We start from the raw sequence: 19,977 nt of genomic DNA on the forward strand, positions 1-19,977 counted from the left end.
CTTGAGAAGGACAAGTGCCCAAAAGCAGAGAAGCAGAAGCCTGAGGCCATTCTGGCTTCAACTACAGAGCATGGTCTGCCAGACCAAACTCGGAAGCTATGGATTCGAGAATGGAAGAAGTCTTTTTTTTAGGAAAAGACCCACAGTGCCCAAGAAAATTGGCAAAGTTCAGCCAAAGGGAGACCAAGGCCCCTGCCTTCCAACCCTTGACAGTGCTTCCTTGGTCTCTCCCTGTGCTGCCACCTGGGGGCGCCACCAGCTGGGTTCAAGGCTACTGCCAACAACTACTATTGTTATCATTAGGATAATTAATAAACAAGCACTGATGGGGCCAAGTGGAAGAAGAAGCAGGCCCCTGCTGCACAGAAGGAGCAGATCAGGTGAAAAGATCTAGTGAAGCTGCAGTGGGGGGCTGAATGGCTAGTCCTTTCTCCCCAACCACAAACTCTAAGAAAGACCTTTGGGGTGAGTTCAGGGACCAGGTAGAGGTGTGGACAAGGGGAGGAGAACACTTGTTAGGGTGGTATGGAACCTGTTCTGCATCTGCTTGACAGGACATCCCATCCCCACCCCTTATGATTACTGGTTATGGGGCAGGCTCTGAGGCAATTGTTCACTCATTTAACAGGCATCTATTTATAGAGTGCCTACTGTGTGCGAGGTGGGCTACTACTAATAATGTTTCATGGGATAACGTGAGGAAACAGTCAACTTCAACACCATGTCCTGGGTGTGAAAGAGGAAGCAAGTTGGAAGAATGACCACTCCCAAAATACATGGGCCATTGAGCTTTGGCCTGTATAGGGTAGCAGTGGGGATATATATATATATATATATATATCTCAGATAATATCTGACAATCATCAAACAGATCTTGAAGAACTCAGGAACCCCATAGCAAGTTGGAAAACACTCTGGGAAACTGAGTTGGAGAAACTGTTTATTTATTTATTTATTTTAAAGAGAGAGGGAGAGAGAGAGAGAGAGAGGATTTTTTAATATTTATTTTTTAGTATTTGGCGGACACAACATCTTTGTCTGTATGTGGTGCTGAGGATGGAACCTGGGCCGCACGCATGCCAGGCGAGCGCGCTACCGCTTGAACCACATCCCCAGCCCACTGTTTATTTTTGAGTAGGGTTATACTTGGAGGATAAAGGGTGGGAATAGAGCACGAATATGAAGAATTTGGAATGAAGGGCTCAATGAAAGAGGTACAGGGATGTTAGCAGATCCGGGGAAAGGGGCAGCTGTTGATTGGGAGTGTCTAGTATGTAATTTATGCCCTGAGAGGGCAAGTGCTAGTCTCTGGGTCAGAGTTTGGGCTTAAATTAGGGTGTGGTAGGGGCTTCGGAGGAAATTTTCAGAGTAGGGTCTGTAGTGTTGAGCGGAAGAGGCTACCAGAGTGTTTAGGGAAAGGAGGGGCGTGGCCCGCGTGCCTATCCAGGGACCAAGTCAGAACCTGAGGATCCGCACAGGAGTAGCTGGGGCCGGGGGCGCAGGCGGGCCTGGGAGGTCTGGAGGTGGGGGCGGGCCAGAGGTCCGGTGACAGTGTCGGAGTTAGCAATCCGCCCCAGCCACCGGAGCTCCGCGGGGGGGCGGTAGGAGCTCGGGCTGCCGGCGGGTCGGGAGGAGGCGGTGGCTAGGAGAAGAACATGAATCAGCGGCAGCGGCGACGGCGACGGCGGCTGTGGAAAGAGCGCGGTGGCCCAGGAGCTGCCCCGGGGACCCCGCGTTGCTGACGGCTGCGGCGACTCCCGGTCGACGCGGGTCTCAGAGGCACTGGCCCAGCGCCGCCCCCCGGGCGGGCCCCAGCTCTTCCCGCGGCCCTCCTCCTCCTCCTCCTCCTCCTCTTCCTTCTTCCCTTCCCTCCTCTCCACGCTCCCGGGCCGGGCCCGGCATGGTGCGGCGTCGCCGCCGATGGCGCTGAGGCGGAGCATGGGGCGGCCGGAGCTCCCGCCGCTGCAACTGCCGCCGCCGCCGCCGCCGCCGCCGCTGCTGCTCCTGCTCCTGCTGGTGGGTCTGGCCTCTCTGCTGCTCCCGGAGTCGGCGGCCGCAGGTAGGGTTTGGCTCGGGATGTGGCGGAAAGCGGGAGACCGCGGAGGGGCGCGGCTGGGGGTCGGAGCCCAAGAACCACACTGAGGGAGACCCGGGCCTCGTGAGCAGTAGACTTGGGTTAGGGGGCCGGAGCTGGAGGGCCAAGGTTTGGGGCGCAGCCGTGTGTTTGCTGCCAGATCTCCAGTCGGGGTCCCCGCCCCCAACTTTCTAGTGCCCAGAGCTCTTCTGGCGGGGTGAAGGGAGTGGGGTGTGGGGTGTGTGGTCAGCAGGGGTATTTGGAACTGGATTTTCCCGCCTGCATGTTCCTAGTGGTTTGCTTCCCTTCCCCAGTTTTGGAGACTTAGTTCTGTCCGCCACACACACGAAGGTCCCACTCTGAAACCACAGGGTCTGGGGCTGAGCACCCAAGGGAAGGGGCACCCGCCTACCATTTAGATATAGCCTACCATTTAGATACAGGGGGTGTGAGGGTGCCGGGTCACAAAATACATCTGGTCATATATACTCTAGCTCCTGTGCTCTCAGGGCTTCCTGAAACGCAGAATGTTGGATGGCTGGGGCTGGGGCAAGGGTTCTGGTCTTTGTGGGATTTAGCCTTGTGTTCCCGCTTAGCCTCTTAGGCATTTGCTAATTGTGGGAGTACTCCATGCTACACCTTGCTTCCCAAGTTCTCAGTGCACACTTCTAGACTGCTGGGAGTATAGGGAGTGTGAGGCTATCTCTCCTTGTCCTGTGACTGATGCTGGATGAAGGGAGTATAATAGAGACACAGGCCAGGGCAATAGCCACTGGGCTGGCACCTTCTCTTGAGACATTTCCTGCCTTATCAGTCTCTTAGGGGAGGGAAGGGATGGGAAAGGAAGGAGAAGAAGGTGACAAGTATTTACAAGCTGAGGCTTAAAGAGTCCAGGAATTCGCCTAGAGTCACACACAGCAAAGGGCAGGAAAAAGCAGGACTGGACTTCACCTCTTCACCTGCCTATCTACTTAAAAATATGCCAGAGGCCAGGAGAGGTGTTTTGTGTTTGTGTTTATGTGCATGCACAGAGGGCAGGTTTCCAGTATTTGGGTCCTGTTGATGTGACGGTGGCCTAGGGGCCTACTGCTCAGGGCCCCATCCCTTCCTTCTACCTCCTACCTTCCTAGCACCGCCCCTGCTCACATGCAGGTATTAATAGAGCAGGCGCCTGCCAGGAAGGCTGCCATGTGTTTGATCTGACGTGGTTTTGTGGCCATATGTTCTCCACTTCAGGGAAGCACCCCCTCCTTCCCTTCCTCAGCCTCCCTTCATTTGGCAGGGTGGGGTGCAAGGGGTGCTGGCAGTAGTTCAGGGCTGGGTTGACACCTTGGGTGGAGAGCTGGCATCTGGCAGCCTGTTGCACTGGTTGGGTGCAGCAGTCATTCCCAGGGCATTACCTTCCCCAGAAGTTGACAGCTTCCCACTTGTTTCAGCCCAGATTGCTTTCTTTTTGGTGTCTGGGCAGCAGGGAGCTGTGGGGAAGAGGTCCTTAACTTAGAGTTGGGGGAAACTTCTCAATAACAGAAAAGGTACCTGGAAAGCTTTCTTACCTCTTCCCCCAAAACAGGTCCAGGTTTCCTGCCCTCCCACATTGTCCTGCTGCCGTTTCCTTGGCATCAGCTGAAAATGAGCCCTCTAATGCAGAAGCTACATTCTGGAAGAGAATGGGAGATATTTCCAGAGACAGGGCAACCTCAGACAGGCTGACATTCTTCTTCCCACCCCTCAGGCCTGAAGCTCGTAGGAGCCCCGGTGAAGCTGACAGTGTCTCAGGGGCAGCCTGTGAAGCTCAACTGCAGTGTGGAGGGGATGGAGGAGCCTGAGATACAGTGGGTGAAGGACGGGGCTGTGGTCCAAAGTTTGGACCAGATGTACATCTCAGTCAGCGAGCAGCACTGGATTGGCTTCCTCAGGTGCAGAGTTGTGGGGGAAGGTGTGGGATGCCATCTTGGGTGTAACTGTGCTCTTAAGGCTCAGGAGTTGGGGGCTGTGCTAAGATCCAGATGTCTGTGGTTTTTATTTATTCATTTTTTCACGCATCACAATATTGGTCTCTGGTTTTTAAATTTGACAACCTGTGGAAACTTCTTCCAGAAATGGGGCTGGCTAAATCCGTCAAGTCTGCCGGTAGAGCTGCCCCTCTTGACCTCAGGAAGCAAACCTGTTGTCATGTTTCCACAGCCTGAAGTCAGTGGAGCGCTCTGATGCAGGCCGGTACTGGTGCCAAGTAGAGGATGGGGAAGAAATTGAGATCTCACAGCCAGTGTGGCTCACGGTAGAAGGTGAGGAGGGCAGAGCCACAGGGATGTGTTGGCTTGTAGCAGGTGTTGTCTACTAGTACCATACCTTTGCAGAGAAAATGCAGAGGAAGCTGGGCTGCCCCATGGCCCCATTGGGCCCAGTGGTACCAGGCTCTAGTCCACCCTAGACATCAAAAGACCCTACCTGCTAGAGTCTGGGTATCTAAGAATCAAAGGGGCAACTGGGATCCACAGACTATGGAGTGCAGTCTGTTTCATTTATCTGAGCAGCAATTCTCAAGCACCCATCTGAGGCTGGACCCTGCTCTGACAAGTGGCCCTACCAGCAGGGAGAGGGGTGGGGGAGGGGAAGGAGGTTTCACAGCTGCAAGAGCTCAGAGCCTTTCAGCCCTGGAAAACAAAGTGACTAAGAAAGTAACAAAAGGCCCTGAACGGAGCTGGGGCCTGCCAGCAGAACTCCTGCTATAAAGCTCCCACCCACTCCCTCCCTCTCCGCCCCTCCCCCAGCTCCCTGCCCCCAGCTTCTCCCTTCCTCTGAGAAGAGCTATCAGAGCAGGTCTCAAGGGAGTGTGGGGGCAGGCAGCAGAATCTGCCTCACCCAAGGGGGCTGCAGGGAAGGGATTCCTATGGAAGCTGATATAAAAACGCACTTCTGCCCCCCAAGCTTGTTGCCTGTGCTGCGATTGACCCACTCATAAGGGGCATGTGGGGACCTTCTGCATAGAGGTCTTCGGATGGATGTGAACTTGTGATTTGGGCAGTTGGAGGCTATAAGGTGGAAAGGCTCACTTCCCACACCCCTTCTCTCCCTAGGTGTGCCATTTTTCACTGTAGAGCCAAAAGATCTGGCAGTGCCACCCAATGCCCCTTTCCAACTGTCTTGTGAAGCCGTGGGCCCCCCTGAACCTGTTACCATTATCTGGTGGAGAGGAGGCACCAAGATTGGAGGTCCTGCTCCCTCTCCCTCCGTTTTAAACGTAACAGGTGAGCAGCCTCAGGAGGGGCTTCAAGAAGGGAATGAGCTGAGGTTTTTCATGTAGTGAGCCTGGCAGAGTTGGAATCTGTCTGAATCACAGAGTTTGCTATTATGAGTGTCCAGAGCAAACCCCTGTGCCTGGATGCGTGAGCTGCACTATTGCTAAGCTCATTAGACAGGTGTGCTAGCCTGGCTAGGTGGGCTGATTAGTGGCAATCCTGCTGTGTGTACTCAAGGAAGGTGATGGGGCCTCCTTGCCTGGCTCACAGCAGTTTAGGACATGTACAGCTGGCCCTGGGGGCACCCATCCCCCCCACCCTCCCAAGGGAAGGAGCCAGAAATCAGCCCACGCATTGCTAGGAAGGAGTGTCTGGCAGACACTGAGAAGACAGACTCTCATGCTGCAGAGGAAATGGGGGTAGAGTTAGGGGGGAGACAGAGGGCCAGCACAAAGATGCAGGGGCTTCCTCCCCTCATAGCTCTTTCCAGATATTTTTCCCGAACAACTATATGTTTCCATACCTCTGCACAATTAGACTCAAAGCAGCCACACCTGCACACCAGCCTGGGCCCCATAGTCTGTCACACACTTGTGAGGCTCACTGACCTGTGAAACTGTAAGTTTTTTTTTTTCCTAGTTAAGTCTTGAACAGGTTAAAAAGAGAGTCTGGGCTTGGTATCATGGGCTAGAAAGTAGGAGGAAAGGGACTCTGATCTGTCTAGTCCCTAGCCATTGGAATCTGGAGAAGAGGTAGGTTACAGGACTTTTTGGAAGGGAGGACAGGGCCTATTCAGAGAGGGGGTTTGGTTCCTTCCCTCCTGATATGTGTGGTTAGGACCCTCAGGCAGCCAACCCGATAATAAGCATTCACTAAACTCCTACTGTACACACCACACTGTGCTGGGCACCACGGGGGACTGAGGAAATACAAAGGAAATAGAAGCTACCTTTCCAGCCCCCAAAGAATTCATTATAATTGGGGAGACACATGCATAAGGAACTGAGAACTAATGCAAGGCCAGGAATCTGCAAATATAACAATGACAGGGCACAGAGCAAACAAAAGGGCTCTGCGAAGGACATAAAGGAGTGGCCAGAAAAAGGACAAAGGATGCAGCTCTGTGCCATCTGTGGGAGATGGGATTGAGGTGGGAGGCTCCCTATAACATTTCTTAAGTGCTTATTGTGTGCCATGCACTTCACTATAAATTACCTGATTCTCATAGTTCTAGCATTTGAGAGATGAGAAAACAGCCCCATCCAAGCTCACTGGACTCAAAGTCCTTGTTCCTTCCATTCCACCACACCCCACTGTCTAGCCCCTTCCTTTGGCTGGAGGGACTTCTAGGATGTTCAGGCCAGATTCTGAGTATTCCCCTTCCTCAGTCCCACACTGAGCCAGAATTGCTGTTTTGGGGCACTAACTGAGGTTTTCTGGCCCCAGGTGTGACCCAGAGAACAGAGTTTTCCTGTGAAGCTCACAACAGAAAAGGCCTGGCCTCTTCACGACCAGCTATTGTTCACCTTCAAGGTAGGAGTTACTAGAGGCAGAGGCAGGTAGATGAGGCCAGGGTCATGCCTGTTGGAGATCCTCATATGAGGGGTAATTGGCAAATCTCCCATTCCTACGGGGAGCACCTGAGACCCTGCTGTGGCTGTGATAAGAATAGAATCCTGACGTCACAGCAGATTTCCCATCCCGAAGGAGACTTTGTGAGGGAGGGAGAGAAGGGAGCCAGCAGGAGGTGGCCAATGCTCTAGCCCAACCTTGTTTCTGCCACTCCTGTGGAGGGAATGGGGGCAGGGAGGAGCCTAGCAGATGATTGAGACCAAAGGGCTGGTGCAGTGGAGGAAGGGAGGAGCAGAGGGAGGTAGGAAGCCAGAGAGTGGAGGAGCTTGTCTGTGGCTGCAGGAGCAGCTGCCTATTTCTTCTTTGTAGTTCCCCAGGCACCAGGTACTGCCTCCACATAAGATCTTATTCTTTGGTCAGGGCCTCTTATTTCAGAGAGAGAAGTAACCTTTATCTATAGCCTAAGCAGTTTCCCAATAGGAGCAGCCATCCCCTACTGGTTACTTGATTTGTGTCTCAGCGCTAAGTAGCAGACTTTAGGTTGGGGGTGTTCCAGGCCCTAGAGGGAACTCAAGACTTGACTCCTATACATGCTTCTTTCTCCTCTCATTCTTACTGGGCACTGACTCTTAGTCCCCATCCACAGCAAGGCCTGCAGCCCCCTTTAACATCACAGTGACAAAGCTCTCCAGCAGCAATGCTAGCGTGGCCTGGATGCCAGGTGCTGATGGCCGAGCTGTGCTCCAATCCTGTACAGTCCAGGTAAGCTGAGATGGGCCCAACAGACTTTCCTGAACTGGCCAGGCTCATTCTGGCTGCATGGCACTTCATGACAATGATATCACATTTACTAGAGTTCATAGGGTTGGTCTGTAGCACTATTCAGGTGCTGTTCCTTAGCATGAATAGCCCAAGCCTCTCTCTCAGCCTTGACAACTAAAAGACTGCAGATTGGCTCAAGCCTGTGCATTCTTTAGGCTGGAAAGCAGATTTTCAGAGCAGATTTGGGGTATCTGGAAGAATTGTGTGTGTGTTTGTGTGTGTGTCTGTGTGTGTGTGTTGCTAGGGATTGAACCCAGGCCTTGTCCTTGCTAGACAAGTGTTCAACTGCTTAACTGGAAGAACTTTTCTTCTGGTGTGAAAGCCTTTGATTATCTGATAGTCTGCACTTTCATGCCCCTATACCCATGCCAAAGAGAACAAGAGGACCAGAAGGGGTCTTAAACCCTGGAGGGTAGAAAAGGTGGATAAGGTTTTATCACAACCAAGAGGCAATGCCAGCTCACTTATTTGATTTGTTTATTTTAAAGGAATTTACTGAGAACTTTTTGAAACTGTTCTAAGCAGTTCCCTGGGCAGCAGGGGTACCTGCTCTGTGTTCCACCTTTGGAAGACCCCACTCTGGCTCTCCTTTGGCCCTTACTCTGGGAAAAAGAGTCTGCAGAGCCAAGGAGATAAACAAATCTATCCAGATTGTCTTTTCTTCCACACCGTACTGTACATATTCAGCATCTAATGCCCTGACTGCCATGGGTCTAACTCCAGGGCCTGTGTGGGCCTCCTCCAGGTCCATCCTCCCAAAGGTGGAACATTCTATGATATGTACACCTCTAAACCCTAGGGGCAACTATTTGTGTGAAGATGGGAATAGAGCCTGGGTGTGCAGACAACATTGTCCACACTTGTGCATCTGAGTCTCATCATGATGTAGACACTTGCCTGGGGGCCAGCTCTTTCAGTGCCTCCACACCATGATTTGGGACTGCAAGGATTTGGAAAATTATAAATGTAAACTTGACCTTCTAGGTGGTTTGGAAGTCTTAATTCTTAAGGTATCATGATAGAAATTATTTCTGAGCACAGTGGCACACACCTGTAATCCCAGCGATTTAGGAGGCTGAGACAGTATTACAAGTTTGAGGCCAGCCTCAGCAACTTAAACCCTAAGCAACTTAGTGAGACTGGGTTGAAATAAAAACTAAAAAAGGGCTGGAGATGTGGCTCTGTAGTAAAGCACCCCTGGGTTCAATCCTTAGTATCCAAAAAAAAAAAAGAAAGAAAAGAAATTATTTAATAGTTTGTTAGTTAGGGCTGGGGATGTGGCTTGGTGTTAGGGTATTTGCATAATGTGCAAGCCCTGGGTTCAATTCTAGCACTGCAAAAAATAAAAGTGTGTTTTCTGATTTATAGATTTTTTTTCCTTTGATATTGGGGATTTATTTCAGGAAGTTTAACCACTGAACCACATCTCTACCATCCCCCCACCCCCCCTTTTTTTTTAAGATAGGGTCTCACTAAATTGCTTAGGATCTTGCTAGCTTGCTGAGGCTGATCTTGAAATTATGATCCTTCTGCCTCAGCTTCCCAAGCCACTGGGATTATAGACATGTACCACGTCCAGCTTGATTGATAATATTTAAATATCTAGTTACACAGTACATGGATCTATTTATTCTCTGGCCCTGAGCCCCAAAAATGTAAAGTGAAGGACTGGTTCAAGGTACCCCTAGGGTCTCAGTTTCTCTCCCCTTGAGAATCTCTGAGACTTTGGGATGGCTTCTTGTAACAATAAGTGGCAAGTGCTCTGGAACACATAAGGATCAAGTAAAGAAGGACAAGATTTTTTTTGGAGTAACTAAGACAGGTTTTCACCAAGAAAGTGACATTTGCACTCTTAAACAATAAGTAGGGCTTTGCTAGGAAGAGCATGTGAGTATCTGCAGCACCATGGAGCTCCAGAGCCTTCTGCAATACAGGGTAGAGACAGGTGGGAGCGGACAGGTTATTTGAGCTTGCTGGTAGACTTAGAGGAAGCATTCATTCCAGTTCCCCTACCTTACCTAGCCCTTCCATCTTCCATCTTATCTCTTTTTTAATATTTATTTTTTAGTTTTAGTTGGACACAATACCTTTATTTCATTTATTTATTTTTATGTGGTGCTGAGGATCAAACCTAGAGCGAACCTAGAGTCTCGCACATGCAAGGCAAGCACTCTACTGCTCAGCCACAACCCCAGCCCCATTCTATCTTATCTTATTGACCTTATGAACTTTCTTTCCACACTAACCAGTATTCTGCTTTTCTGTAGGTCACACAGGCCCCAGGGGACTGGGAGGTCCTAGCTGTAGTGGTCCCTGTACCACCCTTTACCTGCCTCCTCCGGGATCTGGAGCCTGCCACCAACTACAGCCTCCGGGTGCGCTGTACCAACGCCTTGGGGCCCTCTCCCTACGCTGACTGGGTGCCCTTTCAGACAAAGGGTCTAGGTAAGGGACTTACAGAACAAGGTTGGCTCAAGTTCTGAATAGAATTGATTGGGAGGGGCTACCTGAAATGTAGGTTCAGGCCTCATTCAGCTGACATTTCCTGAGAGCTGCTGCTGCTGCACACCACTGTATACAGCTTTGCATCTAGTTCTTTGTGGGTGGAACAGAAAAGCAAACTGGAAAAGGTCAGATAATGGAGTGATGAAGAGTGCTCATGATGGCCAAGGAAAACCCCCTTAAAGAGATCTAAGTGAGATCTGAAGGATAAGGAAGAAGCCATGTAAATATCTGGGGGGACATCACTGCACAGAGAGGCCAAAGCAAGTACAAAGACAGACAGGCAGGAACTGGCTTGAAGTTCTCTGGCAGTTGCAAGGAAGCTGAGCTGGCTGAGAGAGGACAGTGGTGGTGGGGGTCTGGTTGGGGGGGGGGTGAGGCAGTAACCATGGTGATGAAGAGGTACTGCTGGGCTGAGAGGCTGCCTGTACTGCCAGTGACTTTTGCTTCTTCCCCAGCAGTGGGTGAGATCTGTCAGCCAGGAGGCGAGCCCTTCCCCAAATTACTGCTCTCAGCTGTTCAGTTCTTGGCGGCTGGTTCCAGAGGTCTACATGAGATAATGATAGTGAGAAGGTTAGGGATTTTATCGATGTTCTCTCTTTGGGTACAGCCCCATCTAGTGCTCCCCAGAACCTCCACGCCATCCGCACAGATTCAGGCCTCATCCTGGAGTGGGAAGAAGTGATCCCTGAGGGCCCTTTGGAAGGTCCCCTGGGCCCCTATAAACTGTTTTGGATTCAAGACAATGGAACCCAGGTAAGAGACAGACCTTTCACTTTTGCAGCTCTCTCCAGTTCCTGAGGCCTTTAAGAGCTTCAGAATGGCTGTCTCCTGCAGGCCTGGGCCTCCCACCACCTCAGGGAATGCCTTTCTCCTCCCCACACCCCACACTCTTTTCTTTGCTGGATTGTGTCTCCTTTTGGGATTGCATCCTCTGGCCACTTTGTATGTAAAGCAGGAAGCACATTCCTGCTTCAACTAGGGGATGGTACAGATAAGGCTTTATCCTCAGCCCACTTGCCTCCCATCCCCCACCTGTCCTGAGCCTAGTTTTTGTTCTGGAGAGAACCCTGCTCTGCAGCCTGGAGCAGGAATGTGAGACTCCCAGAAGGGTGCGTTCTCACAGCCCCTACTCTTATGGTACCCTAGACTCCCTGTTCCTAGTTCGACCTTTTTCTGTCCTACCGCCCCAGCTGGAGGCCTTCTTAGTTTCAGTGTGGGCGGGGCTTTTCCTGGCTACAGGATGAGCTGACTGTGGAGGGGACCAGGGCCAATCTGACAGGCTGGGATCCCCAGAAGGACCTGATCGTGCGTGTGTGCGTCTCCAATGCAGTTGGCTGTGGGCCCTGGAGTCAGCCATTGGTGGTCTCTTCTCACGACCATGCAGGTGAGGGAGGAGAAGCAGGAGATTAGAGATTTCTATCTAGACTGGTGGGAGGAGGCTGGTGGCTCCTGTTCTCCCAGTAAGTCCCCAAACTCAGTCAATTAGTTTAGACAAGGGTTAGTATTTATATTTCATTTTCCTCCCCTTGCCCCAGAACTGGCATAGAAATCATTGGTCATACTATAGGTGAAAAAAGCCAGGGCCTGTCAAAGTCCAGGTAGGAATTCTTGGATCTTCATCGGCAGCCTCTTTCACCTGGGCCCTACTGACCTAAGGGAGCCTCTTGACTGGGCCAGGTGACTGTCCTGGGAAAGTTCTAAAGGAACTCATTGATGTCAGTCTAGCTTATGCCGCTACCCCTCCCTCCAACAGGCCAGCAGGGCCCCCCTCACAGCCGCACATCCTGGGTGCCTGTGGTTCTGGGTGTGCTGACAGCCCTGGTGACAGCCGCTGCTCTGGCCCTCATCCTCCTTCGAAAGAGGCGGAAAGAGACACGGTTCGGGTAAGGGAGTGTGAATGTGCAGGAGAGGCAGGTGGTCAGCATTGGAACTGACCCCAAGTCCTGGGTTTTCCTTTAGGCAAGCCTTTGACAGTGTCATGACCCGAGGGGAGCCAGCTGTTCATTTTCGGGCAGCCCGGTCCTTCAATCGAGAAAGGCCTGAGCGCATTGAGGCCACACGTGAGTGGTAGAGGATCATAGGAGGGAAAAATGGGCTGTCTTGTACCCCAATCTGCATTCCTTTACCAACTCATTAGTTTGCCCAATAGACCTGAATGTATTGTCTCAAGTGTAGAACGTGAAAAAGATATACAGACTTAACCTCCTGGGGCTCTTCACCCCCACTGTGGGAGAGCTAAGTTCCTTCTGCTGAGGAGGGGAGGCCAGAGGGCTGGGGTGAAGAAGCAGGCTAAGTTTGGACTGGGAATCAGAACTCTACCCCTTTCTCACCCCCCCCCCCACAGTGGACAGCCTGGGCATCAGTGATGAACTGAAGGACAAACTGGAAGATGTGCTCATCCCAGAGCAGCAATTCACCCTGGGCCGGATGTTGGGCAAAGGTCTGTGGTCTGTGCAGGGTTGGTAGGAGTTTGCCTTCTCGGATGAGTTTGGTTGCTCCTTTAACTTAGAGGGTATGGATTTGGGTCAGCTCCTATAATCAAAATATTCTCATTGACTCCTGAGTTAGGGCTGTTAGAGGGAATGGTTGCTGGGGATAGGGAGGGCTAAGGAGCCACTCCTAGCATCCTCTGCTTTGGCGAGAGGCAAGGGAGCCTCCTCCAATTGTTCCAGAATCTGATGATTTTGTGTCCCTATGGAGGATCACCTGGGGAGCAGGGCACCAGGGAGATTTCCTCTCATTTGACTTGGTTCCTAGGAGAGTTTGGTTCAGTGCGAGAGGCTCAGCTGAAGCAGGAAGATGGCTCCTTTGTAAAAGTGGCTGTAAAGATGCTAAAAGGTGAGTGGAGAATCATAGTTTAGAGAGAGGTCCTCATGAGGGAAGGTAAAAGGGGTGACAGGTCCTGGAACAGGTTCTGCTTTGGCCTGAGCTTTTCCAAGATGAGCTAGTCAGCACTAAATGGATGCTGTCTGTACCATGTGAATAATTCACAAGCATAACCCCACACAAAGATTCATGGCCCAGCATTGCTCTCTGCTATCAGGAGTGACTATCCTCTGAGTTCACTCTTGGGTGGTTACAACTGTGGTTGGTTGAACTATTGGGCTATTCAAACCAAAGGGAAGACATTCCCAAGTGGAAAAATTGTTGGATAGCTCCACTCCACAAGGATTCTTCTGCTCATGGCCAGGCTGTTTCCGGGGAGGGGGGGGGGGCTGTGAAACTCAGGACATCTGAAGAATAAGACCTAGGAGGCTTAGGCTTCAGTTGGAGCTGGGGGCACCTTTATTTCATCCCATCCCCATTCCCCATTAATTTCTCCCAGCTGACATCATTGCCTCAAGTGACATTGAAGAGTTCCTCAGGGAAGCAGCTTGCATGAAGGAGTTTGACCATCCTCATGTGGCCAAGCTTGTTGGTAAGCCGATTTTGGGAGGAGAAGATACAGAATAGGACTTAAAATATGCTCCTTGTATAGGAAAGAGAGAAGTTTGGCTTTACCTGGTAAGCCAGAGACAAAATAATAAAGAGGGTCCTGGTTAAAATCTGACCTTGCTCTAGGTAAGAAACATAGTTTACAGACCCTGTACTAGAGGTCTGGATATGAAGACCGTTTCTATGGGTGGAGAAGGAGAGGACAGGGAAGATTTTTCAGGTATCAGGGAAGAATAGCCAGAGCCATTCCTGAGCAGTCCCCATGCCAGAGTGGAACCCTGGGGAAAGAGGTAGCAGAGCCAGGTTTAGAGGTGAGACCTAATAAGTGGGGACTAATGTAGACACCTGAGCTGCCTTTGACCTGTGCCCGGCTCTTGACTCTCCCTTGTTCTAGGGGTGAGCCTCCGGAGCAGGGCTAAAGGCCGTCTCCCCATTCCCATGGTCATCCTGCCCTTCATGAAACATGGGGACCTGCATGCATTCCTGCTTGCCTCCCGGATTGGAGAGAACCCTTTTGTGAGTGCCTGGGGTGGGAGTGGCTGGGAGGAAACTGATAGGAAAACAAAGCCAAGAACAGGACAAAGACCCTGGGAGAAGGGGCTTGGTAAGCAGTGCTGTTAGGGAGAAGAAAGGGTCAGAGTTTGACTCCATTTAAGGTAGCTTCCTTTGCCCTTACAAAGCCCTGCTGAGAAGTTTAGGCTGGGAAAGGGCCTTTCTGGGAGAAGAGACTTGTGGAGCCCCAGGCTACAGTATTCTTGGCTTTCAGGCTTTCTCACAGTTGTCAAAATTTTCTTGCCTTGGGCAGATCCTCCATCCCCTTTCCTTCCTTTCAGTGATTCTGAGGACAATCTTTAGGCTTTCTGACCAGGGAATCCCATTCATCCTGCCCCACCTGGGTAGGCAGGTCCAGCCTGAGCTTGCCCTTCTGCCTACCAGAACCTGCCCCTCCAGACCCTGATCCGGTTCATGGTGGACATTGCCTGTGGCATGGAGTACCTGAGCTCCCGGAACTTCATCCACCGAGACCTGGCTGCTCGAAATTGCATGTAGGAATTCTGGAGGGCTCGGGTTGGGAGATAGCAGCTAGTGCCAGGAGGAGCCAGCTGACTGCTCCTGCCTGGGACAGTACCTGCTATGCATGGGGAGTAGCCTGGAAGCAAAGAAATCCTGGTTTAGTAAGGCTGTGAGTACTGAGGAAGGCTGACCCTATCCTCCAACATTCCTCACAGGTTGGCAGAGGACATGACAGTGTGTGTGGCTGACTTTGGACTTTCTCGAAAAATCTATAGTGGGGACTACTATCGTCAGGGCTGTGCCTCCAAATTGCCTGTCAAGTGGCTGGCCCTGGAGAGCTTGGCTGACAACCTGTATACTGTACACAGTGATGTGGTGAGCAGGGTGGTACAATGAGGCTTGGTGGTAATATGTGTGGTGTGAACTAGCATGTGGGGGTAGACTATACAACCATCAAGGGTCTGGCCAGGTCTGCTTTCTGGGCTTTGGCTGACTAGTTTTGAGGCTCCTGACCCCCAAGATGTGCTTGCCTCAGAGCTATTGCTCTGCCTGATTCTGGAAGCCCAGTGACACTTCCTCCCTAAACTCCCAGTGGGCCTTTGGAGTGACCATGTGGGAGATCATGACTCGTGGGCAGACACCATATGCTGGCATCGAAAACGCTGAGATTTACAACTACCTCATCGGCGGGAACCGCCTGAAACAGCCTCCCGAGTGTATGGAGGACGTGTGAGTACCCTGGGAAGGGGAATACAGAAAGGACAGAGGCACAGAGTTGAGCAGCAGAGCAGTTTCCCCTGTCAGCTTTTCCCTACACCTGCTCCCTTCCTCCTTCTTGAGACCCCAGCAAGTCTAAGCCCTCCTGGGCTGAGCTCTCCCCAAAGAAGCTACACAGAGCAAGGGAAAAACTGAGCTGCTCCCTCACTCTTTGCATGGCAAAGAGTTTTTATCTTGGTCTTCATCTCCTCTTAAGGAAGTGGAGGGACCTGAGATCCTGGGAACAAGGAACATGTCTCCTTTCCTTGCTTCAAGCCAGGTCCTTGAGAGCAGGGTGGAATAGTGGTACTGCCTACTGTAGTGTTATTCAATCTTGTTGACAAGATGCCATGTTACTAACATTAGCCGATCACTTTAGGTATTCTTTCAGATAATCTTCCTCTAGCCCTATGAGGAAGAAACTGTTGTTATCCCCATTTTGTAGATGAGGAAATAGGATTAAAAAGGTTAAGTAACATGGCCAAGGTCGCACAGCTATTAAATGAATGAGTTGGTTTTATTTGTGTGTATGTGGTTTTTTTTTGTTTTGTTTTGTTTTTTTTGTAGTTGTAGATGGACAGAATGCCTTTATTTTATTTATTTTTATGTGGCGCTTAGAATCAAACCCAGTGTCTCACACATGCTAGGCAAAGCACTTCACCACTGAGCTACAGCCCCACCCCTAAATGAGTTGGTTTTGAACCTAGATCCCTGTGGTTTTAGAATATGTGCCCTCAACCATGATATCAACTGTAATTGGTTTGTTCTAGTCTTACTCCCCAATCCCATCCAAGCCAGAATGTCCCTGGGGCCCCAAAGAACCTTTTGCTAGTACCACAGGAAGGAGTCCCCAGTGATCCAGGGAAAATGTGATCCTTTTGTTGCTTTGGGGTTAGACCTCCAGAGGGATAGACAGAAAGGCTAAGCCTAAATAGTGGGCAGTGAATTTGAAGTGCTCAAAGACTAAGCTGTAGTGCCATGCCTGCACCTGAGGGCAGGAACATGGTAGAGCTCGGGGCACGGTGGACACTGGAAGTTCGGGTCTCCCTGAAGCTGCAGCCTGGCTCCTCCCAGGATGGAACTGGTATTGTCAATGGTGGGTGGGCAGATACTGGCCTTCCACCAGGCAGCCTGGTGGCCAAATGCCAGTTGGCTCCTAGCACAGCCTTGAGAATGTGTCCTGGTTTGGTCATGTATCCCCTAGCCCTGGACCATTCCCACGGCCTGCCTGGGATCTGGCATGATTCTTCTCATTGTTGGGATCCCCTCTCAGGAGGGCTGGTGCAGGGAGTGCTTGGAGCTTTTGTCCTGAACATAGGCAAGAAAGTCAGACATTTGCTCTGGTTGTGGTCTCAGCCCCTTCCCATTAGGTTTTATGAAGGTTTTTGCTGTTATTGTTATTTTCCCTTGCCTCAGTCATTGCTTAGGCTTCAGGGAATCTGTCAGACTTCTGAAATAGTATGCAAAAAGTATTCCTGCCAAGGCACAGGGGGCTAAGAAGCTTTTCTCAGATTCTCAAAGGTATCCACATACATTTCAGAATTTCAGAATACCTGAGTGATTGTTGCCTAATGAGGACTTGAGTGTTCAAATGCACCCCATAAAAATAACCCTGATGCTGGGCATGGTGGCATGTGCCTGTAAGGCCAGCTACTCTTAAGACCTGCCTGAACAACTTTGTGAGACCCTGCCTCAAAATAAAATAAAACAAAAAGGGCTGAGGATGTAGCTCAATGGCAGAGCATTTGCTTAGCATGCAGGAGGCCCTGGGTTCTACCCCAAGCAGCACAAAAAAAAAAAAAAAAAAAAAAAAACCTCTCTCTGAAAGACAAAAACATTATTAGTACTGCCTCCCAAGGCAGCTTAGGAGGAACTTTTGGAGCTGCCCATATGCTTCATTTCTTTCTTTTTTTTTTTTTTTTAACATTTATTTATTTATTAGTTATTGGCGGACACAACATCTTTGTTTGTATGTGGTGCTGGAGGATCGAACCCGGGCCGCACGCATGCCAGGCAAGCGTGCTACCGCTTGAGCCACATCCCCAGCCCCCATATGCTTCATTTCTGTGTGACCTTGTTAAGGTTCTCAATCTCTCTGTGCTTTAGTATCCACATTTGCAGGGTAGGGATTGCTTTATTTCATAGATGTTGTGAGAACTGAATAACTTAGTAAGTGTAAAATACCAGAAGAGTGCCTTATACATAGTAAGCCCTATATACATAATTTTTTTTTTAATCCCAGTGCCATATGATTAAGGGACCTCTGCTTTTGAAGGAAGGGCCACTATCTCCCTTCACCTTTCTCTCCACCCCAGGTATGATCTCATGTACCAGTGCTGGAGTGCTGACCCAAAGCAGCGCCCAAGCTTCACATGTCTGCGAATGGAACTGGAAAACATCCTAGGCCACCTATCTGTCCTGTCCGCCAGCCAGGACCCCTTGTACATCAACATTGAGAGAGCTGAGCAGCCTACTGAGGAAGGCAGCCTGGAGCTGCCCTGTAGGGATCAGCCCAGCAGCAGAGCTGGGGATATCAGTGGCATGGGGGCAGTGGGTGCCACCTCCAGTGACTATCGGTACATCCTCAGCCCTGGAGGACTGGCCGAGCTGCCTGTACAGGCAGACCAGCAGCCAGAGAGCCCCCTCAATGAGGCCCAGAGGCTGCTGCTGCTGCAGCAAGGGCTACTGCCCCACAGTAGCTGTTAGCCCACAGGCAGGGGGCATCCGGGGCCATCTGGCTGGCTCTGCTAGCCACTGTGCTGCTGACTAAGCCCTATCCGACCCCAGCCCCAGGCAGCAAGGTGTGGAGGCTCCTGTGGTAGCCCTCCCAAGCTGTGCTGGCACCTGGACTGACCAAATCGCCCAATCCCAGTTCTTCCTGCAACTACTCCATGGCCGGCCTGGCATTAGTTCAGGCATTGGCTTGGAGGAGGTGGGCCAGACCTGGTTGCCTGAACCCAGGCAGCTGGCAGGAGGGGTGGTGGTGGTTATGTTTCCATGGTTACCATGGGTGTGGATGGCAGTGTGGGGAGGATAGATCAAGCCCTGTGGGCACCTACCCTCCCAGCTGATCTGCCCCTGCTGCTTTAGTGCATGCATTGAGCTGCCTCCAGCCTGGGGGCTCAGCAGTGCCCACCATGCTTGGGGTTTAAATGCCAGGTTTTGCCTTTCCAAGTCAGAGAGATGCCCTTGTACCATTATTCCTTTTTAGGTGAGAGTTGGTAAGGGGTTGATACAGTTGGGTCCCAAGCCCAGTGGCAAAAGATGGTGGGACATTCTCAAGTCTGAATCCTTGTCACCTTACTGATTCTCCACTCTGCCTGTACTGGGAGAGGTATGGGGAGGGTGATTCTCTGAATTGAGCCTACCCCTCCACGGCATGCTGGAGTACCACAGGCCACCAGGGGCCCATCTTCTGAAGGCAGTGTGCTGATCTGGCTAGAGGCACAGAGGGCTGGCCCAAGAATCCAGGGACAGGGAAATGGGAAGAGTTCAGGAGCCCTTCTCCAAGCTCTCCTGCAGTCTGAGCATGCTACCAAGTCCCCAGATATCCCAACACTAACAAAGGCAGCTGTGTCTGAGCCCAGCCCTTTTCCACAGCAACCCCTTAGTCCCATCCTCCTACCCTTACTGGACATCCTCTTCTGTCCCAAGTCCCAGAGAGAAAATAGGCCTTATGGCTGGTATGGATGAGGGGGAATTTCTGGAGCCTGGACCCCAGCCCTGACTGGGGGAGTCTCCTGGAATGCATGGCCAGCCCTTGCTGTTAGGGACATTTCCAAACTGTTAGTTGCTGTTTAAAAGCAGAAATAAAATTAAAGACTAAAGAAGTAAGGCCTTGTCTCTTAAATGTTTACTTTTTTTTCCACACCACAAAAATAAGGCATCTCTGCATTGAGAAAAGTTTGAAAAGACACATGCCAGATAACAGCTGTTATCTTCGTATGTAATTAAGGGGACTTTTTTTCTTTCAAGTTCTCTGCATTAAGCACAAAATACTTTTGTAATTAGATAAGACCCCAAAGAATCTTACCCGTATTAAGGATGATAACACTGTAGACAATTAGGAAAATGCAGAAAATCCTTAAAAAATGCCAGTTACCTATAATTACACCACCCAGTGATAACCATCACTGATCTTTTGAAAATGCAAATTATTTGGACAAAGTTCATTATTTTGGAATAAAGAGGCTGTCCTAGGGCTCCTGCCTCTACAGGCTTTCTTCTGTCCTTGGGTATAGAAACTTTCGGGCTGGGGATGTGGCTCAAGCGGTAGCGTGCTCACCTGGCATGCGTGCAGCCTGAGTTCGATCCTCAGCACCACATACAAACAAAGATGTTGTGTCTGCCAAGTACTGAAAAATGAATATTAAAAAATTCTCTCTCTTTAAAAAAAAAAAAAAAGAAACTTTCACCTTTCACTCTGCCTGGAGCCAAGGGAAACTTCTCTGGAAGTTTCTTAAGGAGGAAGAGTAAGCCTCTTCAGAATTAGAAATAAGGGTAGGGGAGGCTGGGGCCATAGCTCAGTGGCAGAATGCTTTTAAAAAAATTTAAAAGAAA

The 19,977-nt window shown here is 50.7% G+C and overlaps 1 protein-coding gene across 1 annotated transcript; it reads left to right on the forward strand.

Annotated features, from left to right (window-relative positions):
• Positions 1-1,905: 1,905 nt before the first annotated feature.
• On the forward strand, positions 1,906-19,195 carry Tyro3 (TYRO3 protein tyrosine kinase). Its single transcript, XM_026391161.2, has 19 exons — positions 1,906-2,059; positions 3,807-3,990; positions 4,259-4,359; positions 5,152-5,322; positions 6,760-6,846; positions 7,532-7,647; positions 9,975-10,152; positions 10,820-10,965; positions 11,452-11,596; positions 11,966-12,095; positions 12,172-12,272; positions 12,557-12,652; positions 12,970-13,050; positions 13,538-13,630; positions 14,042-14,163; positions 14,584-14,693; positions 14,877-15,036; positions 15,254-15,390; positions 17,733-19,195. The coding sequence occupies exons 1-19, from the start codon at positions 1,921-1,923 to the stop codon at positions 18,121-18,123; spliced, it is 2,688 nt and encodes an 895-aa protein (XP_026246946.1). The 5' UTR covers positions 1,906-1,920; the 3' UTR covers positions 18,124-19,195.
• The last annotated feature ends 782 nt before the right edge of the window (positions 19,196-19,977 follow it).

The sequence above is a fragment of the Urocitellus parryii genome, chromosome 6, assembly GCF_045843805.1.
Source record: "Urocitellus parryii isolate mUroPar1 chromosome 6, mUroPar1.hap1, whole genome shotgun sequence".
Taxonomy (NCBI): Eukaryota; Metazoa; Chordata; class Mammalia; order Rodentia; family Sciuridae; genus Urocitellus; species Urocitellus parryii.

Excerpts from the sequence above, each read along its gene's own strand:
- Tyro3 (XM_026391161.2), top strand. The coding sequence starts at position 1,921 with ATGGCGCTGAGGCGGAGCATGGGGCGGCCGGAGCTCCCGCCGCTGCAA. Across the intron at positions 4,360-5,151 it reads AGTGTGGCTCACGGTAGAAG|GTGTGCCATTTTTCACTGTA; the intron begins GTGAGGAGGGCA and ends TTCTCTCCCTAG. Across the intron at positions 13,631-14,041 it reads TCATGTGGCCAAGCTTGTTG|GGGTGAGCCTCCGGAGCAGG; the intron begins GTAAGCCGATTT and ends CCCTTGTTCTAG.